The sequence below is a fragment of the Oryctolagus cuniculus genome, chromosome 16 (assembly GCF_964237555.1).
Source record: "Oryctolagus cuniculus chromosome 16, mOryCun1.1, whole genome shotgun sequence".
Lineage (NCBI taxonomy): Eukaryota > Metazoa > Chordata > Mammalia > Lagomorpha > Leporidae > Oryctolagus > Oryctolagus cuniculus.
In genome coordinates this window covers 44,652,984-44,675,944 of record NC_091447.1, presented here as the reverse complement: position 1 = coordinate 44,675,944, position 22,961 = coordinate 44,652,984, and the positions used below count along the sequence as shown (strand labels likewise).

Below are 22,961 nucleotides of genomic sequence, written 5' to 3'. Positions count from 1 at the left end.
GGGAGCCTAGCTGTGTGCCATATGGAGCAGCGTCCATGGTAATTTGCTCTTATCAATAAATTTCTAGTCTCCTCTAAGCCTTAAGAAATCCAGGACATATTGCTTCAAGGAAATTGACTCATACTTGAAAATGTGTGTTTACTGCACTTTTTAGCACATGTTACACAGTCCACGTATTTCTGACAGTCTGTGAGTGCTGTCAACTCTTGATATTGAGAAGAAAGAGCATTTGATTTCACAGCTTTACACTCGGGGCAGGGGGAGTTGTTGGTTATAAAACTCATTGCTCATCAGAAGGGCCAGTAATTCTTCTAAGTTATCAGTACAACATATTGAATCGAATAGCATGTGCCTTTTATTAACTACTTTAAAAGTTGTGATAAAACACTTTATCCTGATAATTTTCTACCTACTTAAAATCCAAAGTGTTTCAAAGGGAATAGATGAAGTCGTAAGGGATTCTCCCCAGAAGTGTGTGCTGTGGTGCTGAGAATATCTGTTGGGGCTGACAACACAACGCTAAAGAGAGCTGCTCACAGAAGTGTCCTTGTCCATCAAGACTGATTGCAGAAAGTGGACATATTCAAAGTAAAGTGTGGAACTTCAGCAATCATCCTGGCAGATTTGGAGAAATCTCTTTTTATAAAAATTGAATAGAATACACATAAATGACAAAGATTCTTAGAATACCTTATGGCAGCCACAGTAGATTGATAGGGAAATGTGTTATTTTATCAACTTCAGTACATGAAGCTGTCTTCTGCCATGCTATTTATGTCGAAAAATATTTTAGATCACAAAAACAAAAATTCAAGGATCACATGCTCATTGTATGTTCATTGAGATGGTTAGAAACTTGGGTTCACTTAATAATAAAAGACCTTTACTCTATCAGGTATGTAACTATCCATCCATGCATGTGTTCTGCATCTACCTCATTTAAGATTATGAATTTTAGTGGGAAGTTTATAAGCTCTGTGTGATGATTGGCTGTCTTAGAGAAAGATTTTGTTCTTTTAGAGCTTTATTTTTCTCATTTGTTTTTTTTTTTTTAAGAGATTTATTTATTTATTTACTTGAAAGTCAGAGTTACACAGAGAGAAGAGAGGCAGAGAGAAAGAAAAAGAGAGAGAGAGGTCTTCCATCCGATGGTTTACTCCCTAGATAGCCGCAACGGCTGGACCTATGCCGATCTGAAGCCAGGAGCCAGGAGCTTCTTCTGGGTCTCCCTCATGGGTGCAGGGGCCCAAGCACTTGGACCATCTTTTGCTGTTTTCCCAGGCCACAGCAGAGAGCTGGATTGGAAGTGGAGCAGCCGGCTCTCGAACTGGTGCCCATATGGGATGCCAGCACTTCAGGCCAGAGCGTTAACCCACTGTGCCACAGTGCTGGCCCCTCTCATTTGTTTAAAAGGAAAGGAAAAGTAAAGGACAATAGATGGAAAGGATTAAGTAATATATGTAAAGGTGTCGCTCCCCCACTCGCGGAGGAACGACACCGGACCCTGCGCTGTTCTCTTTGCCCGGCCCTTCCCGAGTTTGCTGCCACTCCCCCGACCCTGCCTCCGCAGAGGGGCGGCACCTCCACCGCTTTCCCCGCTTCTGCAGAGGAGCGGCACACCGCTGGCTGGCTCTCTCAGGGGTTCCTCAGATGTTCCTCCTGCATGTTGTCTCTCTCCTCCTTTATAGTCCTCTTCCACCAATCCCAACTCTGCTGGCTTTCTCTCCCCACGCGCTGAGCACGCTGCTCTCCTCCAATCAGGGGCAGATTAGCTCCTGCAGCTTGTTAGTCGAATTGGTGAGGCAGCTGTGTGGAAGTTGTTTACTCCCTCTCAGCGCCATATTGTGGGGGCCGGGCCCTGCTCCCCACATAAAGGTACTTGGAAGAATTCTTAAATTAGAGCAAACCTTCAGTTAGAGTTGGTCCCTTTTCAGTAGGTGAGATACCATTGATGATTATAGCAGCACTGATGTTTCTGTGTATTGGCTTGCCATGTGATGGTTCTTCCTGTTCTTGTGGCACCCTCTGCTTTTTCACAGAACATCAACCCTAACTTGTTATAATATAGTTTTTAAAAAATATTTATTTACTTATTTGAAAGGCAGCATTAGAAAGAGAGAGAGAGAGAGACAGATCTTCCATCCAATGGCCACTCTCCAAATGGCCAGAGCTAGGCTGTTCCTAAGTGAGGAGCCAGGAGCTTCTTCCAGGTCTCCCACATGGGTGCAGGAGTCCAAACACTTGGGTCATCTTCCTCTACTTTCCCCGGGCACATTACCCGGGAGCTGGATTGGAAGTGGAGCAGCCAGGACTCTAAATAGTGCCTATATGCAATGCCGGTGTTGCGTATGGCAGCTTTACCTGCTACACTGTAGCACTGGTCCCTGTAATATGACTTCATTAACAATCACCTTAAGTGGCTTTTGCAAGACTTACCATGCAGATGTTAGGTACATGCCCACTGGTCTAAAGGAAGAGACTCTGTGGCTTGAGCTGTCAAGATATTCCCAGAGAGTCATCTGTGGGTAGACTGTGTGACTGGTCAAGGTGCCTCACTCTTAGAGCCTTCCCACCTGTAGCTACAGGTGTATATTTTGTTGAGTACATTAAAGCATTATTCATAAAATGCCAACGTAGCTCATGATTTCAATGAATTATGTTGTCCTTTCACCATCATTACTTTTATCATATTGAGTTGGCAGGTTCACATTCTCATGTATTATCCTCTTTCATTAGTTTTGAGATTTTCTTCTTCTGAACCTATATTATATCTGCTTGCTTGGTCTCAGTTTTCTAAGAATAGAAGGGGTTTGAAATAGCACTCCAACGTCTGTGTCAACTGAATGCTGATCAACTCATCTTTCTTTTAACATTTCACAGGTCATGAATTCTGTTTTCAGAGTGGCCAGTTTTCTATGATTTGTTCCCTCCTCCTTGTTTTTCTTCTTGTAATGGCAGAATCAGTTCCAGTGCTGTTTGTTGTGATATCCTCCACCTTTGCTTTCAGTACCCACAGTTTGTGTTGCTGTCACAGCACAGTGGCGGTGGTCTGTGCATCTGTCATCCCCAGGAGGCTGTTCAGACCCCATCTTGTATCTCACTCATCTTCGCGCCCTTCCTCCACTACTGTACCTGACGTACATGGTTGAGTCTTCATATACCTTGAATGAATTATTCTGTGAAGATTTGTTCAGACTTAACTTTCAGCATTGCTAAAAATTTGGGGCTATGTTTGTCCTGTTTGGGTCTTGGTTGCGGTGTATGCACTTACAATTGGAGTGTGTAGTGCTCATTTTCTTAATCTCTTTTAGTGTGCTGTCCATTTCAGCAGCTTGTGGATTAGCATGAGGATTATCTATTTTCTCTAATTAGTGAAGCTATTAAAATAAAAGCCCTTTTGGGGCAGCTTGATCCACCCACTCTCCCTGTTGTAGGGTTGCCAGTTGGTTAGGTCTTACCTGCCACCACCCGGACGTCTCCAGGTTCTGTGCCGTCATCACATCACTGGTATTGGAATGTCAGCTGTGTACTCAGGTTCTGAAGATGGCTAAGGCACACAGTAGATGGGAGGTGTTAACACCATCCTGATAGATAATGCCATCCTGATAGACACATGCAGAGGCTACCCTGGGGCATGAAGGTGGAGTATCTTCCACACACCGGTGTGGGGCCAGTGTCCAGGGAAGTGGTCAGGAAGGGCTTCAGGGAACATAAATAGAGATTCATAGGCAATAGAGAAAAGGGATTTTTTTTTTTTTCTGACAAAAGAGGCAAGAACAAAAGATCACGTTGGGAACAACTTGCTCTGAGTGTGAGGGGATGGGGTAGGCTTACTGGAACTTAGGGACGTGGGATGATAATCCCTGGGCACCTGGTTGGGATCAGTGCTTAACTGGAGCCAGGCTATCAGACACCCATATGCTATTTTGTCAGTTGGAGGACGAAGCTTCTATACGAACACTGTGCCTTTGCCAGTGGATCTGTGGCCAAGATTCCCAGAGTGGGGTGATTAAGAGCCCTGACTTTGGAGTCAAAGCATCTGAGTTCGAGTTCTAGCGTTGCAGTTAACGGCTGTGTGGTCCTGAGCAACTGCACTCATTTCTCTCAATCGCTGATGTGCAGAAATTCATGGGAATTACTTCATTTAAATGATTACAAAGATTAAATTAGGTTATATTCTATAATGCATAGAAGAGTAATTGGCATTTAGTGGGTTTAGGAGCTTGTTAAATTAAAATGCTTTTCTGTGGTTAAAGTGTATATTCTGGTAAGTGCCTGATAGATCCCAAAGATCAGTTATCATCTTGCACAATGCCAAAACATTTCTTTTCAGTGTCAGTTTATTTTTGAAATTGTTACATGGTCTGCCTCTGCCTCTGCATACATGTGGGTGTATGTATGGTTGTGTGTGCATAAAGTGTTTGAAAACACAAAATAAGCTTTCTCTTTCTTTCTAAACTAAAGGGTCCTTGGCTTCCTTAGAAATTATAAGCTTTAAAGTTCAGGATGGGCCAGCGCTGTGGCATAATGGACTAAGCCTCTGCCTGCGGTGCTGGTATCCCATATGATCACTGGTTTTAGTCCTGGCTGCTCCTCTTTCAATCCAGCTTCCTGCTGATGGCCTGAGAAAACAGTAGAGGATGACCCAAGTGTTTGGGCCCCTGCTCACACGTGGGAGGCCCGAAGATGCTCTTAGCTAACACCTGGCTCAGCCCTGGCTATTTCGGCCATTTGGGGATTGAGCCAACAGATGGAAGACCTCCCTCTTTCTTTCTTTCTTTCTTTCTTTCTTTCTTTCTTTCTTTCTTTCTTTCTTTCTTTCTTTCTTTCTTTCTTTCTTTCTTTCTTTCTTTCTTTCTTTCTTTCTTTCTTTCTATATTGGTGCTCTCTTTCTGTCTGTCTGTAACTCTGTCTCTCAAATCAATAAATGAATCTTTAGCCGGCGCCGTGGCTCAATAGGCTAATCCTCCACCTTGCGGCGCCGGCACACCGGGTTCTAGTCCCGGTCGGGGCGCCGGATTCTGTCCCGGTTGCCCCTCTTCCAGGCCAGCTCTCTGCTATGGCCAGGGAGTGCAGTGGAGGATGGCCCAGGTGCTTGGGCCCTGCACCCCATGGGAGACCAGGAAAAAGCACCTGGCTCCTGGCTCCTGCCATCGGATCAGCGCGCTGCGCCGGCTGCAGCGGCGGCCATTGGAGGGTGAACCAACGGCAAGGGAAGACCTGTCTCTCTCTCTCACTGTCCACTCTGCCTATCAAAAAAAATATATAAATAAATAAATAAATGAATCTTTAAAAAAATATTCAGAATGATGGGGGTATTAGAAGTGAGGAATGAGACTGGAAACCGATAGTGATGACATTAAATCTTTTCATCAGCTATATGTAAGAATGGAAAAGATGAGAAATCTAGAGAGATGTTTGCTTCTTTGGGTTCTTAAACCAGTAATTTAATCTAGGCTAACACAGAATGGACATTTATTTTCTGCATTTATACTTTGAGAATAATGATCCTAGGCCTTCACTGCCCTATGCATATTATCACATACAGAAATTTTGAGATGAATTTGTTTTAATTTCAAGGTATGCCCCCTATAAAAATCACTTGAGTTGGCTTTCATGACCCATTGTTGGTTGGAACACTTCAGAAATGCAAGCTTTTGGAACCTTCAAGGACTTGCCAGAGTTCCATTTGAATGTTCTGGAACCCTTCCTCCCATCAATATTTTGCATTTCGTTTAAAATTTCCCTGAAACTGCCTTTTGTTACTGGCTGATTATAAAGGCTAGAAACTTGGTGCCACTAAAACGTAACATTTGTTTTTATTGTTGTTCTACAAGATCAACATTCAAAAAAAAATGTCTTTTGGCAAGCAAATTGCTTAAAATATTCTTTTTTCCTAAGCGGAATATTGAGAAGTGTAGTGAATCACACTTTTTGTTATTGGACTAGGAGCATTTGATACACTGTAATATGAAAGTTCACAGAGAGGCCATTAGTCACTTTTTCAAATTCCTTATAAAAGTATTGCTCTCGAGTTCTTGATTTCTCCCTTTTGCTCTGTGTCCTTTCCCTTGAGGTTGGGTCGGCTCTGTAATTAGTGAAGGTTCTGTCTGTCTTGAGGCAACAGCTCATTCTCTGTGGCCATATGTGCAAAAAGCCATCTATTACAATGTACTATTAATTGGATCATGTGACTGTTTTTGTTTTAATTATTTCAAATTATCTTATCTTTCCATTCTTAAAGCATGTCAATGGGTGAACTCAAGGTTACCATCTTTATGTCATTTCTATGGAATTAAATCTGTGCACAGTTACATAAATTTGGTAAATAATTCTGTGTTTTTAATCTCTATAATGCTATGATAGTTTTTCTCTCAAACATAATTTTATGCCTGTAGACATTAAAATATTATAAAAAATTGAATCCTACATTTTGCTTAATTTATGGAATGTAGATTGAGGCATTGATCTCTCTGCTGAAGAGGTGTCAGTCAGGCTTGATAGAATGGGTTGTTTGAAATGCTCAGATTGCCACTTAATGAATGAGGGATCTACAGGCTAATACTGCACATTGTGTTTAAATAATTTGATAGGAAATCTAGTGATGGATACTCATTCCCACCAAATGCAAGTGATTGGCAGACTGAATGTAGAAAGTGGCATTTATCTGTGTTCAGATTTTTAACTTTTGTCTTCCTGTTTTGTTTTGTTTCTTTTTCCAGTTATTTTTATTTCAGTTGCTGCGAGGGCTGTCTTACATCCACCAGCGTTATATTTTGCACAGAGACCTGAAACCACAGAACCTTCTGATCAGTGACACGGGGGAGTTAAAGCTGGCAGATTTCGGTAGGAAAGCAGTTAATTACCAGTCTATTTTGTCACACTGTGAGAATGCCAGGCAGATGGTGGCCCTGCATTTGTTTAGGTGTGCTTCTTCTGTCATTGTAGATCATGGTACAATTCTTCTGGAAGGAAAGATTTTTTTTTTTTATTTATTTGTGCTAATATAAAACATAATGCTTGATGGATTTTTAGAACATTTATACTGAGTGCTAGAGAGACTTAACTACTCATAAGCATAAACCAGATCTCATTAATATGTATTTCCTAAGTAAAAGTCAGTAAAATTTTGAGCATTAAAAAAAAACTCAAGGAAATCTTTGTAGTTTTTTAAAATTTTTATTATTAAAATGTCACCTACTGAAAAGCAGGATGGTATAATGAGCCTGAATTTACCCCTTATCACCTTCGAGAGTTATCAGTATTCTACCCAACTTGAAGAAAAGGAGTGTAAACCCCTGGCCATTTCAGAGCATCACTGTGTATGAGGGCGTCGGTCGCCCTAAGCCCGTAATATCTTACAAGTCTGGGGGCAGTGCCAACGCTTCAAGAAAGGACTGTTGTTTACTCAAGTATGCTCAATAGTGTGGTAAAAAAGCGGCATTTACTCCTGGACCCATTGGAGGCATTCCTTTTTAGAAATTTTGAGATTGCTGTCTTCCAACCAGAAGCCTTCTTCCAGATGCTGTCTTTGAGCCTCTGAAGGGGAGCCACGCTGCCACGCCCTCACTGCTAGCCCCGCCTTCTTTGTCAAGACTGATGTTTCTGGATTGCCCAAGCTCTGTCACCTCACAGAGCACCAGGGCACGCCTGACAGCAGTGTGAGGTGTTAACGTTGCATTGCCTTGGTTAGTTTGGAATACAAATTCTGATTGGAAATTTGTTCCATTAAGGATGGAATGAAACTATTACCCTGGGGACTTACAGATGCCTGGGGTTGTGATGTGGGCTTTTGCTAAAATATGACTATCTTTTCCTATTCCCCCAACATGTTCAGTAAATATAAGAGGGCAGAAAATGATATTTCTTATTTCAAGGTAGTAGACTGTTGATTTCCTTTGTAATGAATCTACTGTTAGGTTTTGTATATTCTTCTAAAACTGAACTATAACAAAAGTTAGTATGAGAAGTGATTTATTGCAAAATATTTCTTTTGTCCTTATGTACTTTGGAAAAAATGGTGAAAGTGTGTGTATGTGTGTATGTGCCTGTGTGTGTATGTGTTTTGTTGTTGTTTGTTGCCAGATTTGGTGTTAGAATTCTATTAGGTGGCTGGTAGAAAGTCTCTATTATAGGGTAGGAAATAATGGGAGAGTGGTGTAGGTGAAGGAGACAAGTTTGCAGGTCCTCTAATTCAAGTTTATTGGCTTTATTGTGGACATGTTCTGAAGTTTATCAGTATCAGTAAATTAAAAAGGATTTACAGTGATCTTTATGGTATGTTAATATAATATGAAAATACTTATAATGCATGATTATACTGGACATGGCTCCTTTTGTATGTTTATAAGATACATTTTTTAAAATATGATTTTGTTTATATAACCAGAGATACAATACAGTTGTGAATATGTGACTGCTGAGTTTTTTTTTTTTTTAATTTTATGATGTTTTTATTCTAATAGGTGAGCTCATCTTAAAAGGTTCTGTTGGGTCTTCAAAACTGACATTTTATTATATCAGATCTAGAAACATTAAGATACAACTTTTTAACATTTCAGTGGTTCTTAGGTATTATAAATTACTGAGACAACAAATGCTAACATCATCATTCTAGATTTTCCCAGTGTCTTTCCAGTCCTCCTACATTCTCTCATTTCTTGCTTCTTGAACTTATTACATGTCCACACAAAAAGTATATTATTTTGTAAGCATTTTTCATAGAAGAATGTATCATGAATACTTTATTTGTATTATATGTATTATATATAAATTAATATATAATTATATGTCTATTATATATATAAAATCTTTTTAACAGCTTCTGTTTTCCCAGTAATAGCCAAAACCTCGTCTCTGTTCAATGTCATGTCAGCGAGCTTGCAGGTCTTTCTAATTGTTTTTTATTATGCACAGGTCTGAATGTAGCATCTCTGAGATGAAAACTGCATACAGTGTGATTATAGTGTCGAACACTTCAGAGCTTTTGATTCCTCAGATCCTGTTCTGCACAGGGTTATGCCTGTGTCTCAGTGTTGTGGACTGCATGGTCTAGCTTGGAACGTGCACTTGGCACATATCCTGTGCACGAAGTGTAATGAGCGAGACTTATTCACTAACTGACAATTTGCCCCAATTAATTGTGCGTTATTTTTGTCTTTTAATTTAAGACATGCAGTTAGCTGTGATTTACTGTGTTTGGGCACGTGTGCCTGTCTGAGATGAGGGAAACACACTGGAAATCACAGGGAAGCTAACTAGTCAAGATGGGATGGTTCCAGTCAGTAGAGCAATTAGAAACACAAGGCCTTAGTTCATACTAAGAGGTATAAAAAGCTTTCTAACCAGTTTCTTGTCTTGCCTTTTTTTCTCTTATTTGGGCAATACCATGAAATTTTTATTAAAAGAGACAAATATAGTCTATGATTTTTCTCTTATTGTAGATGCAACAATTTTTATTAGAAAGATACATTGTAGTAGGAAAAACTTGGGAATTTGTTGAATTTATTCTATATGCTGGACAGAAATTCCTGCTTCAAGTATATTTACTTATATTTTTGAGAGAGACCTCAGGTTCAGGGAGGAATCGAAATTAGCCTGGGCTTGGTCACACAGGAAGCTGTTTGCAAAGCTGGAATTCAGATGCTGAAAATACATCCGTGAAGCTCAGGTGTTCGGTATGTTTGTATTCATATATCCAGGTGTTTTGCCTTACTTTGTCTTCTATAAAATTACTATTCGCTATACACTCATTTATGTTATTTTCTATATATAGCAGATAGGACGTCCATGCCATATAAATAGACTATACATTAATACAAAAATGCATCAGATCATTTAGAGAACATTGTCAGTTAACCAGTTCAAAAGTTAATGAATGAGCTCATCCTGAGCACTTTGCAGATTTTATCTGGTGCACAGATTAAACTAGGCAGTAATGTTTTCAGAGACCCATTCAGCTTTAAACAGAATGCAGTTCTGAATTCCAGGTGGTCAAGCGGTTTGACTGTTTTTTTTTTCTTGGAAGAAAAATCATATTTAAAACACCAGAGCTTATTTTCTGTGTGCATTTTGAATAATAAATTACGTGTGATTTCTCATCCCTATAGCTTTTTATGCATACTTTTATGTAATAAAATAGAATTATTTCCTAAAAGATAGTTCATCTTTTTATTACTTATAGAAAAAAGTCTTTTCTTTAAAAGAAAAGATTTATTTATTTAACACGAAGTGACAGTGAGAGAAAGAGTTTTCCATCCTCTGGTTCATTCCTCAAATGTCCACAATGGCCAGGACTGGGCCAGGCTGAAACCAGGAACCAGGAACTTTATCCAGGTCTCCCACATAGGTAGCAGGGGCCCGAGTCCTTTTGGCGGTCGACCCCTGCCTTCCCTGGCCCATTAGCAGGAAGCTGGATGGGAAGCGGAAAAGCCAGGACTTTAACTGGCATTCTGTATGGAATGTCAGCACTGCAAATAGTGGGGTAACCCTCTGCTCCACAGCGCTGTACCCTAGAAAAAGTGTTTGAATTTCCTTTATCTAGTCTGTGTCTTTGCTTCTTGATGCTCCACACCCCATCGTGTTCCCACACAAACCTTTGTCTGGAATGCTAATCCTCCTTTCCCTCATCATGCAGGTCAAGTTCACGACACCTGTTCAAAGAGACCACGGTGCCATGAGCGAAACCTTTCCCTTTGTGGTCCCACAGTTTGACTTCTTCAGTAGCTCCTCTAGCATACTTAAAATTATTTTGGTCATGTACTTATCAGTGTATATTTTGCTTTAGCTACTTGATTGGATGGTCTGTGAGACCAAGAACTTGAACTGTCTTGCTTGCTGACTATTGTATGTGCTATGTCTGTTTCCTCGCTTACCACAAAACAGCTGTCAAGTAAATAATGGTTCAGTGAGTAAGATGGACGGATGCCTAAACTGCGCATCAGTCTCAAAAGTAAGATGCACTGAAATCGCTGGTTTCTGTTTGATCAGCTTTGGCAAACTAGGTGTTCCTAACACAGTGTTGTTTTTATCGGGGCTGTTGCGATTGCCAGTGAAATGAGGATTACTTTCAGCCTCTTCCACACATGAGCCCTACATACCTGCTCCATATTCACTGTGTTCCTAACCTCAGGCTTCAGAAGTAAACAGCACAGAGTGATTGTAAACATACAGTAAGATGAGTAAGATTTGAAGCTGCTACTCTGCAGAACTCATGTTATTGAGGGAAAAGTGTATTGACTGTTGAGTTAGGAGACTTGACTCTATCTATAATGGCTTGTGACTTTGAAGAAGTCTCTCTTTTTGCACCTCATCTGAAAAAGAATAGCATTGGGCAGATACATTCTAAGGTCGTTTTAGTGCTGGTTTTTTATGTTGTATGATTCAGAAATTTTTTTTAAAGATTTTATGTATTTATTTGAGAGCTAGAGTTACAGATAGTGAGAGGGAGAGACGGAAAAGTCTTCCATGTGCTAGTTCACTCCCCAGATGACTGTAATGGCAGGAGCTGCGCAGATCCGAAGCCAGGAGCCAGGAGCGTCTTCCGGGTCTCCCATGTGGGTGCAGGGGCCCAAGGACTTGGGCCATCTTCTACTGTTTTCCCAGGCCACAGCAGAGAGCTGGATCAGACTCAAACCAGAGGATTAACCTGCACCACAGCTCTGGCCCCCAGTTCAGAAATTATTGACCCCCTTTCTGATGACCAGATGTTCATGGGTATGTGAAAGTCTATCCTTTGCATTTGGAATCCATGCTATATCATCCCTCTCTAGACCTTGATTTTTGATTCTAATCTTCTGGAAATTCAAATCGATGAAGTTCATGCTTTTATAATATGCATCGAGAGCACATTAAAAGAAAATTACTAAAGCATGACAAGTAAATTCACTGAGGACTTCAAGTTCATTTGCAGCATGATGGTAGGGAAACTTAAAGGTAGTTTGCCACGTTAACTGAGATGAAAACAAAATGGTCCAGTCTGTGGATTTGGACTCCCTGCAACTCCCGCAAGCCAATGCTGATGTCTTCCACATTTTCCAGCCATTCTGCTGCTGCTTTTACGTGTCATGGTCTAACTAATAATGAAAGACAGCTGGGTCACATTTGCCCCTGAAAGAAAGAGACAGCAAGAATGCTGAAATATAAGCACTGAAGATCTTGGCTTATTTTCTTGACTTTCCTAGCTGAGGAACCAAGTTAAATAGCTCTGTGGTTTTAATCAAGTAAAATTACACAGGGCTCTTTCCCACCAGAGGTCTCAGAATTTTACCTTCCTTATGTTGACAGTTCCCTCCTCTAGGCTGTTCCTTCTCCAGATTTGAAAAAGGAAATTATTTTTAATCACATTTTAGATTAATTTAGGGAACACACCAGAAATGTGGCTCCGTAGAGGACATAGTGAGTGCATGGCTTGTTTGCTGTGTGCTTCTCAGAATTCACATAGGGAATAGCAGAAGACAGAATGAAATCAACTTCCTTCAAATGCAGAGTTGAGTCTGTCAGTTTGATAAATATAAAGTCTTTGGATAAAAGCCTGTTAGTCTCAAAGGTACAGACCTTTAACAATTTTTTTTTATCATTCACATACAAAATTTGCCATTGATGCTATGGTTACAAATTTAAAACTAAATATAATTTAGTCCATTTGTTATGACCCATAGGATTCACTTTTACTGTATTTTCATTTTAGAATATATTTCCTAATAGCAAAAATAATTTTATTACCTAATGAAGGCCCTTTGAACAGTTTAACACATTAATAATTTTTTTTAATTTTTTTTTTTTTTTGACAGGCAGAGTGGACAGTGAGAGAGAGAGACAGAGAGAAAGGTCTTCCTTTGCCGTTGGTTCACCCTCCAATGGCCGCCGCGGCCAGCACACTGCGGCCGGCACACCATGCTGATCCAATGGCAGGAGCCAGGTACTTATCCTGGTCTCCCATGGGGTGCAGGGCCCAAGCACTTGGGCCATCCTCCACTGCACTCCCTGGCCACAGCAGAGAGCTGGCCTGGAAGAGGGGCAACCGGGACAGAATCCAGTGCCCCTACCGGGACTAGAACCTGGTGTGCCGGCGCCGCTAGGCGGAGGATTAGCCTAATGAGCCGCAGCACCGGCCAATAATTTTAATGCAAAGTTTAGGCACTTGGTTTCATGTAGATCAAAAAGTGAAGAATATGTTTAGAATAGTTGATACTGAATATGAACCAAAAAACAAGTTGGTTTCCCCTAGTTTCCTCAGAGAACTCCATTAAAACTCCAAATGCAAATGTACATGTTTTCAAATCTGTGAAATACATCATGAAGATTACATTATTAGAATTTTGATTTGATATGTGAACTAAACATAATTATTTCCCTTATTATTTTAGAACTGCAGTATCTCTTTTGTAAAGGAGCGTTGATCCTTAAAATTGAGTTCTCCCTGATCTTTAAATCATTGTTTGGCTTTTTCATTTAAATCTCTTTTTAATATCTGGCTTATTCCTTCAAATGTATTTTTTATTCAAGAGGAATGGTAATGATGATGATGGTGATAACCTTGACATCTGATTATATTTTTTGTTTTGTGTTATAATGTTACACTTCCCAGGCATATTGACATGCTAAATGTACTAGGATTTTTTTCCTTTTAAATAAAGTTTATCCTTAAGGGCAGTTTTATGTTCATAGCTAAAATTGAACAGAAGGTACACAGAGCTCCTATACCCCCCACCTTCTCATAAACACAGCTTCTCCCACTATGAACCCCTGGCACCAGCCAACTGGTGAACCTACATGGACACTTCCATATTATCCAAAGACTCTATAGTAGAGTGAAATGTATCCACCGTTAAAATATCATTCAGAAGAGATTCACTGCCTTTTTAAAAACTGTCAGATGAATTTTTTGAAAACTGCTAATGGGAACCAGAAGGATGTATATGAACTGAATCTAATATGCATATACTGTACGATTCTATCTAGGAGAAATCTCTGTGCTTTACCATGAACCAGATTGAAGCAAAGTGGATAGGGGTTGATTGCTAAGAATGGCAGCTTCAAACTCCATGGAAATAAGGAAATTTGAAAGACTGATGGTTCAGTTTCAGCCAAATCATGCGTGTGAGGAAACGAGACATCATTAAATGCAGAACAGACTGCTACAAATAGGACTGATCATCTTATTCTGTACTTTCGATGGAAACATTCTGGGCAGAGGGATTTCAATATGCAAAAACATTATCTTTTTTCTCTTGTGTAAGGGCAGAATGGTTGGTGGTAAATCAGGCAAGTGATGCAGGATGTGAGTTGAAATTGAAATATAGGCATTTATCCTGATAAAACATCTACATAAGGAATGATTCAAACCCTAAGTGCCAGCTGTGATGACTGGGGTGGAAGAGTTTCAGTTGATGTTAGCAAGAGTAGCACTGAAGTGAGCTATAGAATTATGTAGCACTAACATACTTTTGAAGGCCCAAGAGATTGCACTTGACCATGAGTTTTGTTAACATGCAGAGAAGTGTGAAAGGTTACTTAGAGGTTCCTTATTCACTAGTGTCCTCTTCTTTGTGGGGACTTCTCTTCCATCCCTTGCACTGTACATTTTTTTTGAAAATTCAAATTTTTATTTGAAAAATAGGGCTGAAGTGAATATGGATATTTACTCTGGTTTCATAAACTTTTTTTTTTTTTTTTTTTTTGACAGGCAGAGTGGACAGTGAGAGAGAGAGACAAAGGTCTTCCTTTTCTGTTGGTTCACCCCCCAATGGCCGCTGCGGCCAGTGCACCGCGCTGATCCGAAGCCAGGAGCCAGGTGCTTTTCCTGGTCTCCCATGCGGGTGCAGGGCCCAAGCACTTGGGCCATCCTCCACTGCACTTCCTGGCCACAGCAGAGAGCTGGACTGGAAGAGGAGCAACTGGGACAGAATCCGCTGCCGCAACCAGGACTAGAACCCAGTGTGCCGGTGCCGCAGGCAGAGGATTAGCCTAGTGAGCCACGGCACCGGCCCCATAAACTCTTAATAATTATTTTCTGAGGAACCAATAATGAGGAATGTACAGAAAAGTCAATATCTCTGTTACCAGTACCAAGCCTGGATTTTTAAAAGTATATATAATTTTTAGACCATTAACTACATGGAAGATTACTAATACCAGTTAGGGAGCAGTTTTCTTCCCCTCATCTCTCTTTTATATCACTTATCTTTCTCCTCGCTAAAACCTGGCAGTCTTCTGACAACCCATGCTAACATTTTGGCCATAGATAATTCAATAGCTACAGAGATTTTGAGTCCACCCTGCAGGATTTCAGAATCCCTCACCACATCTGATGTTACACACTACACATTCACTGTGTGATGTCATGATTATCATGAAGGGGAGACAGTCTAGAAGAGGAGGGCAGTTCCAACACAGGATTAAAAAGAGACTACAAATAATCCTCATGGACAACCAAGAGCAGAGGTAGTGAGTAGCTCTGATTTTTACATGAGAGTTTCTCAAAAAGAAACAAAAGACAAGAAAAATTCCAGCCCCCCCAAGAATGTGACTTATTTTCATTATACAAAGTAGGAAAATAAAATAAGCTGTACTCTGCACAACAAGGATTTGTGGTCACATAGGGCAAGTTAAGATAGAGTGCTTTTCTGTGCCCTTAAAGCAATACACTATGACCAGATGTCATGGAACATACATGGCCTTCAAAAACGCCATCCATTTCCCCTGGTTATTGTGGTACCATTCCAGTTTGAAGGGAAATAATACTTAGACAATCGTTGTTAAGTTTCCCATGTATTTTGGCATTTATGGTGCCACAGGCTCAACTTCTGTGAGTTTGATAACTCTCTGAAAAGCACAAATAAGGCAAACTGAAAACAAGTCTGTATAAGCATGTACAGCAAGTCTGTATAAGCAAGTACAAGGAACAATAGAAGTGCTGACCTATAGGAAAATGAACAAAAACTTTGTATGAGGAAAACAAAGGTTGTGTAAACTTATACTTTGAATTAAGGATACATTAATGACCCTCTGTAAAATATAAAGCTTCCTAAATGCTCTCTGTGGTTTATAAATATTTCTTTTACAACCCATTTCTCCTATAAAATTATAGCAAAAATGGTTAAAATTACTTACCTTCATCTTAAATATCCATAGTACTGGTCGTGCACTTCATATATTAGGAAGCCACATTTTGGAATTCTGCCCAAACCAGGCACCACTGGTAGATCCATCAAAGTGCCTTATTTGTACTAGAATCTTAGATAACAGCAAGTGAGTCTTGCAGTCTAAAGCATATGATTTCTAAGTTCTTTACTGGAACTAAGAAACACTAGATACCATGGAAAATCTGAGCCATGCTATAAATTCTGAAAATTAGACATTCTTTAAAAATTTGTGACTGAGGGGCTGGCACCTTGGCGCACTAGGTTAACTCTCTGCCTGTGGCGCCGACATCCCATATGAGTTCCGTTTCTAGTCCTGGCTTCCCCTCTTCTAATCCAGCTCTCTGCTATGGCCTGGGAAAGCACTAGAAGATGGCCAAAGTGCTTGGGCCCCTGCACCCGTATGGGAGACCGGGAAGAAACACCTGGCTCCTAGCTTCGGATCGATGCAGCTCCAGTTGTGGTGGCTGTCTGGGGAGCGAACCAACGGAAGGAAGACATTTCTCTCTGTCTCGCCCTCTCACTGTCTGTAACTCTACCTGTCAAATAAATTAAAATAAATAAATAAATAAAAATTTGTAATTGTGTACCTGTTTTCTCACATTCATACTGCTAGTAGAATATTAGTTTTCATTCGTCTTTTATTCTCTAGTTTTTTTAAAATGCTATATGTGTTTGTTTATCTAGTTTTAAAATAGATTGTATTTACAAGGGTACTTTAAAAAGTTTGTCAAAATTGAATAAAAGATAAATTTATTTTTCTGCAAAAATTTTTTCAACTCTGTGCATGTGAGACTTCATAGTTTCCAGAAAATGCATATTATGAAAAAACTTTGCATGAATTTCAAGATTTCTGTGCATTAAAATCACCATCTTTTAATTCCATTTTCCAGTGAACTGTCTACTGTACTCTCATATGTTAATATTAAAAAACTTCTTCTTGGAACTGGAATTGTGGCATAGCAGGTATAAACCCGGCCACCACCTTCAACACTGGCATTCTATATGGGCAGCAGTTCAGTTCCCTATTGCTCCACTTCCTATCCACCTTCCTGCTAATGGCCTAGGAAAAGCAGTGAAGCATGGCCTAAGTGGTTGTGCCCCTGCACCCATGTGGGAGACCAGATGCAGCTCCTGGTTCCAGGCTTTTGGCCAGTCATGGCCATTGGTGGCCATCTGGGGAGTGAACCAGTGAATGGAAGATCTCTCTCACTCTGTCTCTGTTTCTATATATTTGTATGTCTCCCTGTCTTTCTGTAACTCTTTCAAAATTCAGTAAATCTTTGTTTTTTATTATTATTATTATTTTTGACAGGCAGAATGGACAGTGAGAGAGAGAGACAGAGAGAAAGGTCTTCCTTTGCCATTGGTTCACCCTCCAATGGCCGCCACGGCCGGCATGCTGCGGCCGACGTGCCGCAGCCGGCGCACCGTGCTGATCTGATGGCAGGAGCCAGGCACTTCTCCTGGTCTCCCATGGGGTGCAGGGCCCAAGCACTTGGGCCATCCTCCACTGCACGCCGGGACCATAGCAGAGAGCTGGCCTGGAAGAGGGGCAACCGGGACAGAATCTGGTGCCCCGACCGGGACTAGAACCTGGTGTGCTGGTGCCGCAAGGCGGAGGATTAGCCTAGTGAGCTGCGGCGCTGGCCTCAATAAATCTTGTTTTTTTTAAAAAAAATTTCTTCTCCTCTTGAATAATTTCTTCTGTAATTATTACAAATAATTAGTAAGTTACCTTTTTATTTTTTGATTTTAATGAAAGAAAGAAGTACTGGAAAAAATAACAATAAAAAGCAATGAAGGATGGAGTTTTCATGCTACTTATGTATTTTAAATACTTGCATGTCTAGTAGACATTCTGTTTATTTTAGGACATACTATAAAATGAAAATTGATATGCATACTTAAATTATAAACCAGAAACAATATAAATTATTGTAAAAGTTCTAACTTTAAAATGGAGTGTCTCCATGTTAAATACCTGTCAGGTTATTAAAAAATCTAATATTTTTTAATTATTTATTTTCATTTACATGAAAGGTAAACAGGGAGATCTTCTCTCCACTGGTTCAGTCCCCAAATGCCTGCAGTGCCCTGGGCTTGGGGCTGAAGTTGGGAGCCAGGAATTTAATCCAGGTCTCCCACATGGGTGGCAGGCACTCAATCCCTGGGACCATCATCACTGCCTCACAGGGTCTTCATTAATAGGAAGCTGGAGTCATATACATGGCTGGTTACAGAACCCAGGCACTCCAGTATGGGATGTGAGCATGTTAATGAGCATCTTAACCACCATAACTTTCTCACCTTTAATGTGAAAGGAAACTGGCAAAAAATGCAGAATGAGGTGTTTATTCTAGTTATGAAATAGAGTTGTCAGTGCAGGAAATCTATCAGGTGGAACAAAAACTATCAGGTGGATATGGAAAGTGCCTGGAACAAAGTGAAAATCGTAGAGTGGGGAGAAGTAGATGGAAGGGTTAGATGAGTTGGCTAAATTCAATGTCCACATCCCAGGAATGGGACAGCAGAGACATAGACAAAGTTGGAATCTGTCACTGTTGTATGGTTATGGTGATTTCTGAAAGTTAATATTTGCAATCTCAACTGAAAAATGTGTTGGAATCATCTCTTTATAAAAACTGCTGGTCAGCTCCGCGGCTCACTAGGCTAATCTTCCACCTGCGGCGCTAGCACTCCAGGTTCTAGTCCCAGTCGGGGTGCCGGATTCTGTCCTGGTTGCTCCTTTTCCAGTCCAGCTCTCTGCTGTGGCCCGGGAAGGCAGTGGAGGATGGCCCAGGTCCTTGGGCCCTGCACCCAGGAGGAAGCACCTGGCTCCTGGCTTCGGATCACCGCAGCGCGACAGCCATAGCGGCCATTTTGGGGGTGAGCCAACGGAAGGAAGACCTTTCTTTCTGTTTCTCTCTCTCACTGTTTAACTCTGCCTGTCCCCCCCCACCAAAAAAACCAAAAAAAAAAAAACCAAAAAAAGCAAATCTGCTAATATTAGAGTCACATGAACAATATAAATATGATATGCAAGCATTTTCCTTGAAGAACAGGAAGCAGGAATGGTTTTTATGCTGAAGTCATCATCTTATTGTTGGTAGAAGCATATCCTTGGGAACATTTTCCCATGATTTATTTTTAGAATAAAGGTAGCAAGTCTGGGGGAAATTAAATCAGTTATAGTTTTGTAAGATAAAAGGAAAACTGTTTACATTATCATTTTTTAAAAGATTTATTTATGTGCTTGAGAGTCAGAGTTACAGACAGCGAAGGAGAGATTTTCCATCTGCTGGTTCACTCCCCAAATGGCCAGAGTCAAGCCAACCTGAAGCCATGAGCTTCCTCCGGGTCTCACCCTTTTTAGGTGCAGGGGCCCAAGCACCTGTGCCATCCTCCACTGCTTTCCCAGGCCATCAGCAGGAAGCTGGATCAGAAGTGGAGTAGCTGGGACTCGAACTGGGATGCTGGCTCTGCAGGCAGATGCTTAACCGACTACACCACTGCGCCAAGCCCTATATTCTCATTTTTGGAATTCTAATTCAGATTTTCTCTGTATTTTGAAGGGACCTCATGGATTATCTAGTGCACATATCTCATCTTAAAAAGTGTATTTGGTTTGGTTACCTAGTAAGACATGTGTTTAATTAGTAGTAGGAATATTTATTTATGTCTTTAATATTTGTGTGTGTGTATTATTAACAACTTATTTAACATGTCTGTGGCTTGCTCCGCAGGTGTGTGAGAAGGCAGGAGTGATAATCACATAGCCAGGTCAGATTAACCTGTGCTGGTCTGAGGACCTGTGTCAGCTGCAGTGACATCCACGTCAGGAGGGTGGGATGCAGAGTACTGGCTGGCATTATGTTATAAACTGGGAAACCAGAACCTGAATTCTGCCAGACACCGTATCAATCATGTTTCCCACTGTAGACCTGTAGGAAACCCTGTTGGAAATGTATGCCTTTTTTTTTTTTTTTTTTTTTTTTTTTTTTGACAGGCAGAGTGGACGGAGAGAGAGAGACAGAGAGAAAGGTCTTCCTTTGCCGGTGGTTCACCCTCCAATGGCCGCTGCGGCCGGCGCACCACACTGATCCGATGGCAGGAGCCAGGTACTTCTCCTGGTCTCCTATGGGGTGCAGGGCCCAAGCACTTGGGCCATCCTCCACTGCACGCCGGGACCATAGCAGAGAGCTGGCCTGGAAGAGGGGCAACCGGGACAGAATCCGGCACCCCGACCGGGACTAGAACCCGGTGTGCCAGCGCCGCAGGCAGAGGATTAGCCTAGTGAGCCGCGGCGCCGGCCGGAAATGTATGCTTTTAACAGCACCAATAACTGACACATTAAGGAACCACCCTCTTGGAGGAAATTCGAGAGGATTGGGGAACACATGAAGGCTGAGCTGGCTTTGACAGTTCCCCTTACAATGAAGTAAGTAGCCCTGGGCAGTAGCTGAAAAATGCCCCGGATACCTCCAGTGGGAGTGGTTTTCTGTTCAGATCTTTCCTTTGCCATGCGACTGTGCCATTTCTTAAAACATTTTGTATACCGACAGCCAACTTTGTCAACACCCTAGATGCCAACTTGATGTTTCAAAATTCAATGCAGTTTTGACACTATCAAGAGTTAGTACAAACCCCATAGGTTAAGGGCTAAGTCCCGCAAGACTGCCCACATTTCAAATGCCAGTTCCAAGTCTGCAACCTCTTGCTGGGAGTTCTGATTGACTGGCTATAAATTGGAATTCTCCTGACTCCCTCCTTGGGTTCAATAAGTTGCTAAGATGGTACACAGAACTCAGGAACACTCTTGGCTTATATTTGCTAGTCCGTTATGACGGTTGTGACTCAGTCCCAGTCAAACAGAGGAGATGCCTGGAGCAGGATAAGGAGGCTGTGGTGAGCTCACACTCCCTCTCCAGGTGCACCACCCTCCTAGCACCTCCCTGTGTCTACCAACCTGGAAGCTCCCTGAACCCCATCATCTAGGGGCTTGTTGGAGATTCCATTACACACACTTGATTGTTTTAACGTCTTTGGCATGTGCTGAACCCAGTTTTCAACCTGTCTTTCCTCCCTGGAAGGCCAAGGCAGGGAGGTGAAGATTTCAACCCTGTAAGCTTGCTCTTGTCTCTCCAGTGACCAGCCCCCATCCTGCAGCTGGTTAGGCTCCAGTCTTCTCCTTAGCTCCCCGAAAAGGCAGTCTTACCCTTCTGTAGACACCAAGGGTCCTTGGAGCTCTGTGTCAGGACTTGGGCACTGAGACTGAGCACTGTACCTTGAAATGCTCTCATCCCCCTGCCCTGCCCATCACTCAGGACAAGACAAGGGTCGGAGGAATTCTGTGCCAGGACCTGGGATGAACAACAAACATGTTTCCTTTTTTTTTTTTTTAAAGTATTTTTATTTATTTGAAAGCTAGAGTGTTTGAATGCACAGCTTTAGGAGGGGTGGCAGATGTAACAGAAATTCTGTGTAAGCATACATAGGCCTGAAAGAGAAAAATAAAACCTCTTGCATGGAAACAAATGAACTCATGTGAAAGGCAAGGTGAAGTGAAATTTCCCAGAAGGGGAAGGAGGAGTAAAGATGCTGCAGCCAGATGTCTGAGTCTGAGGCCTGCCTCTGCTGCTCTCAGATTGCGTGTTGCTGGCTGAGTTATGGAGATTGCTCTGAACCTAATTTACTCATTTTGAAATGAGGATGGGCCAGCACCATGGCTCACTTGGTTAATCCTTCGCCTGCAGCGCCGGCATCCCATATGGGTGCCGGGTTCTAGTCCCGGTTGCTCCTCTTCCAGTCCAGCTCTCTGCTGTGGCCTGGGAGGGCAGTGGAGGATGGCCCGAGTGCTTGGGCCCCTTCATTCGAAAGGGAGACCAGGAGGAAGCACCTGGCTCCTGGGTTCAGATTGGTGTAGTTCCGGCCATAGCGGCCATTTGGGGGGTGACCCAACAGAAGGAAGACCTTTCTCTCTGTCTTTCTCTCTCTCAATGTCTAACTCATCTGTCAAATAAATAAATAAATGAGGATGATGATGCTGAGACTGTGTACCTCACAAAATGGTAATAAGAATATTTAAAAGCTAATACCTGGAAACCATTTCAGAACAGTGCCTGGTTTATAGAGTTACATAAATTTTATGCTTGTTACTAACTCTAGGTTTTCAAAATGCTATTTTTAATATATTTTTTCCAAAAGTGTCTCACATATCTTCTTGCCTTCTTGAACAGTGACAGTAATATTTATTATTTATTTATTTGATAGAAAGAGAGGGAGAACTCTCATCTCCTGGTTCACTCTCTAAAGGCCTACAATGCCTGGGGCTCGACTGGGGCCAAAACCAGGAGCCAGGAACACAGTCAGGCCTTTCATGTGTTCTCTTGAGCTATCACCGTTGCCTCACAGGGTCTGCATTGGTATGACATGGGAGTCAGAAGCAGCACCAGGCTTATTTGTTTTTGTTTTTTAAGATTTTATTTATTGATTTGAGAGGTAGAGCAACAGAGAGAGGGAGAGTTAGAGAGAAAGGTCCTTATTTTTATTTGAAGGGAAGATCAGCAAAGAGAGAAGGCAGAGACAGAGAGAGATCTTCCATTCACTCCCCAAATCCCCACAACAGCCGGGGCTGGATCTGGCTGCAGCCTGGGGCGTAGGCTCCATCCTGGCCTCCTGTATGAGTGACAGAGACTCAAGTAATTTAACCGTAATCTCCTGCTTTACCGATGCAACTGAGTAGCAATAGAACTGTTACTTGAACTCAGGTACTCCCACAGGGGACGCAGGCCTCCCAAACCACATCTTAACTACTGT

At 41.6% G+C, this 22,961-nt stretch overlaps 1 protein-coding gene across 12 annotated transcripts in view; it reads left to right on the top strand.

Moving 5' to 3' along the window:
• Nucleotides 1–22,961, top strand: part of CDK14 (cyclin dependent kinase 14) — a 742,587-nt gene that overhangs the window by 450,441 nt on the left and 269,185 nt on the right. For all 12 annotated transcript variants that reach the window (XR_011382804.1, XM_070058416.1, XM_070058421.1 and 9 more), the window contains 1 exon segment: nt 6,723–6,846. Coding sequence is in view for 11 of the 12 variants with exons in the window: in XM_070058416.1 (XP_069914517.1) it covers nt 6,723–6,846 (124 nt within the window). In the remaining variant the exon portion in view is untranslated.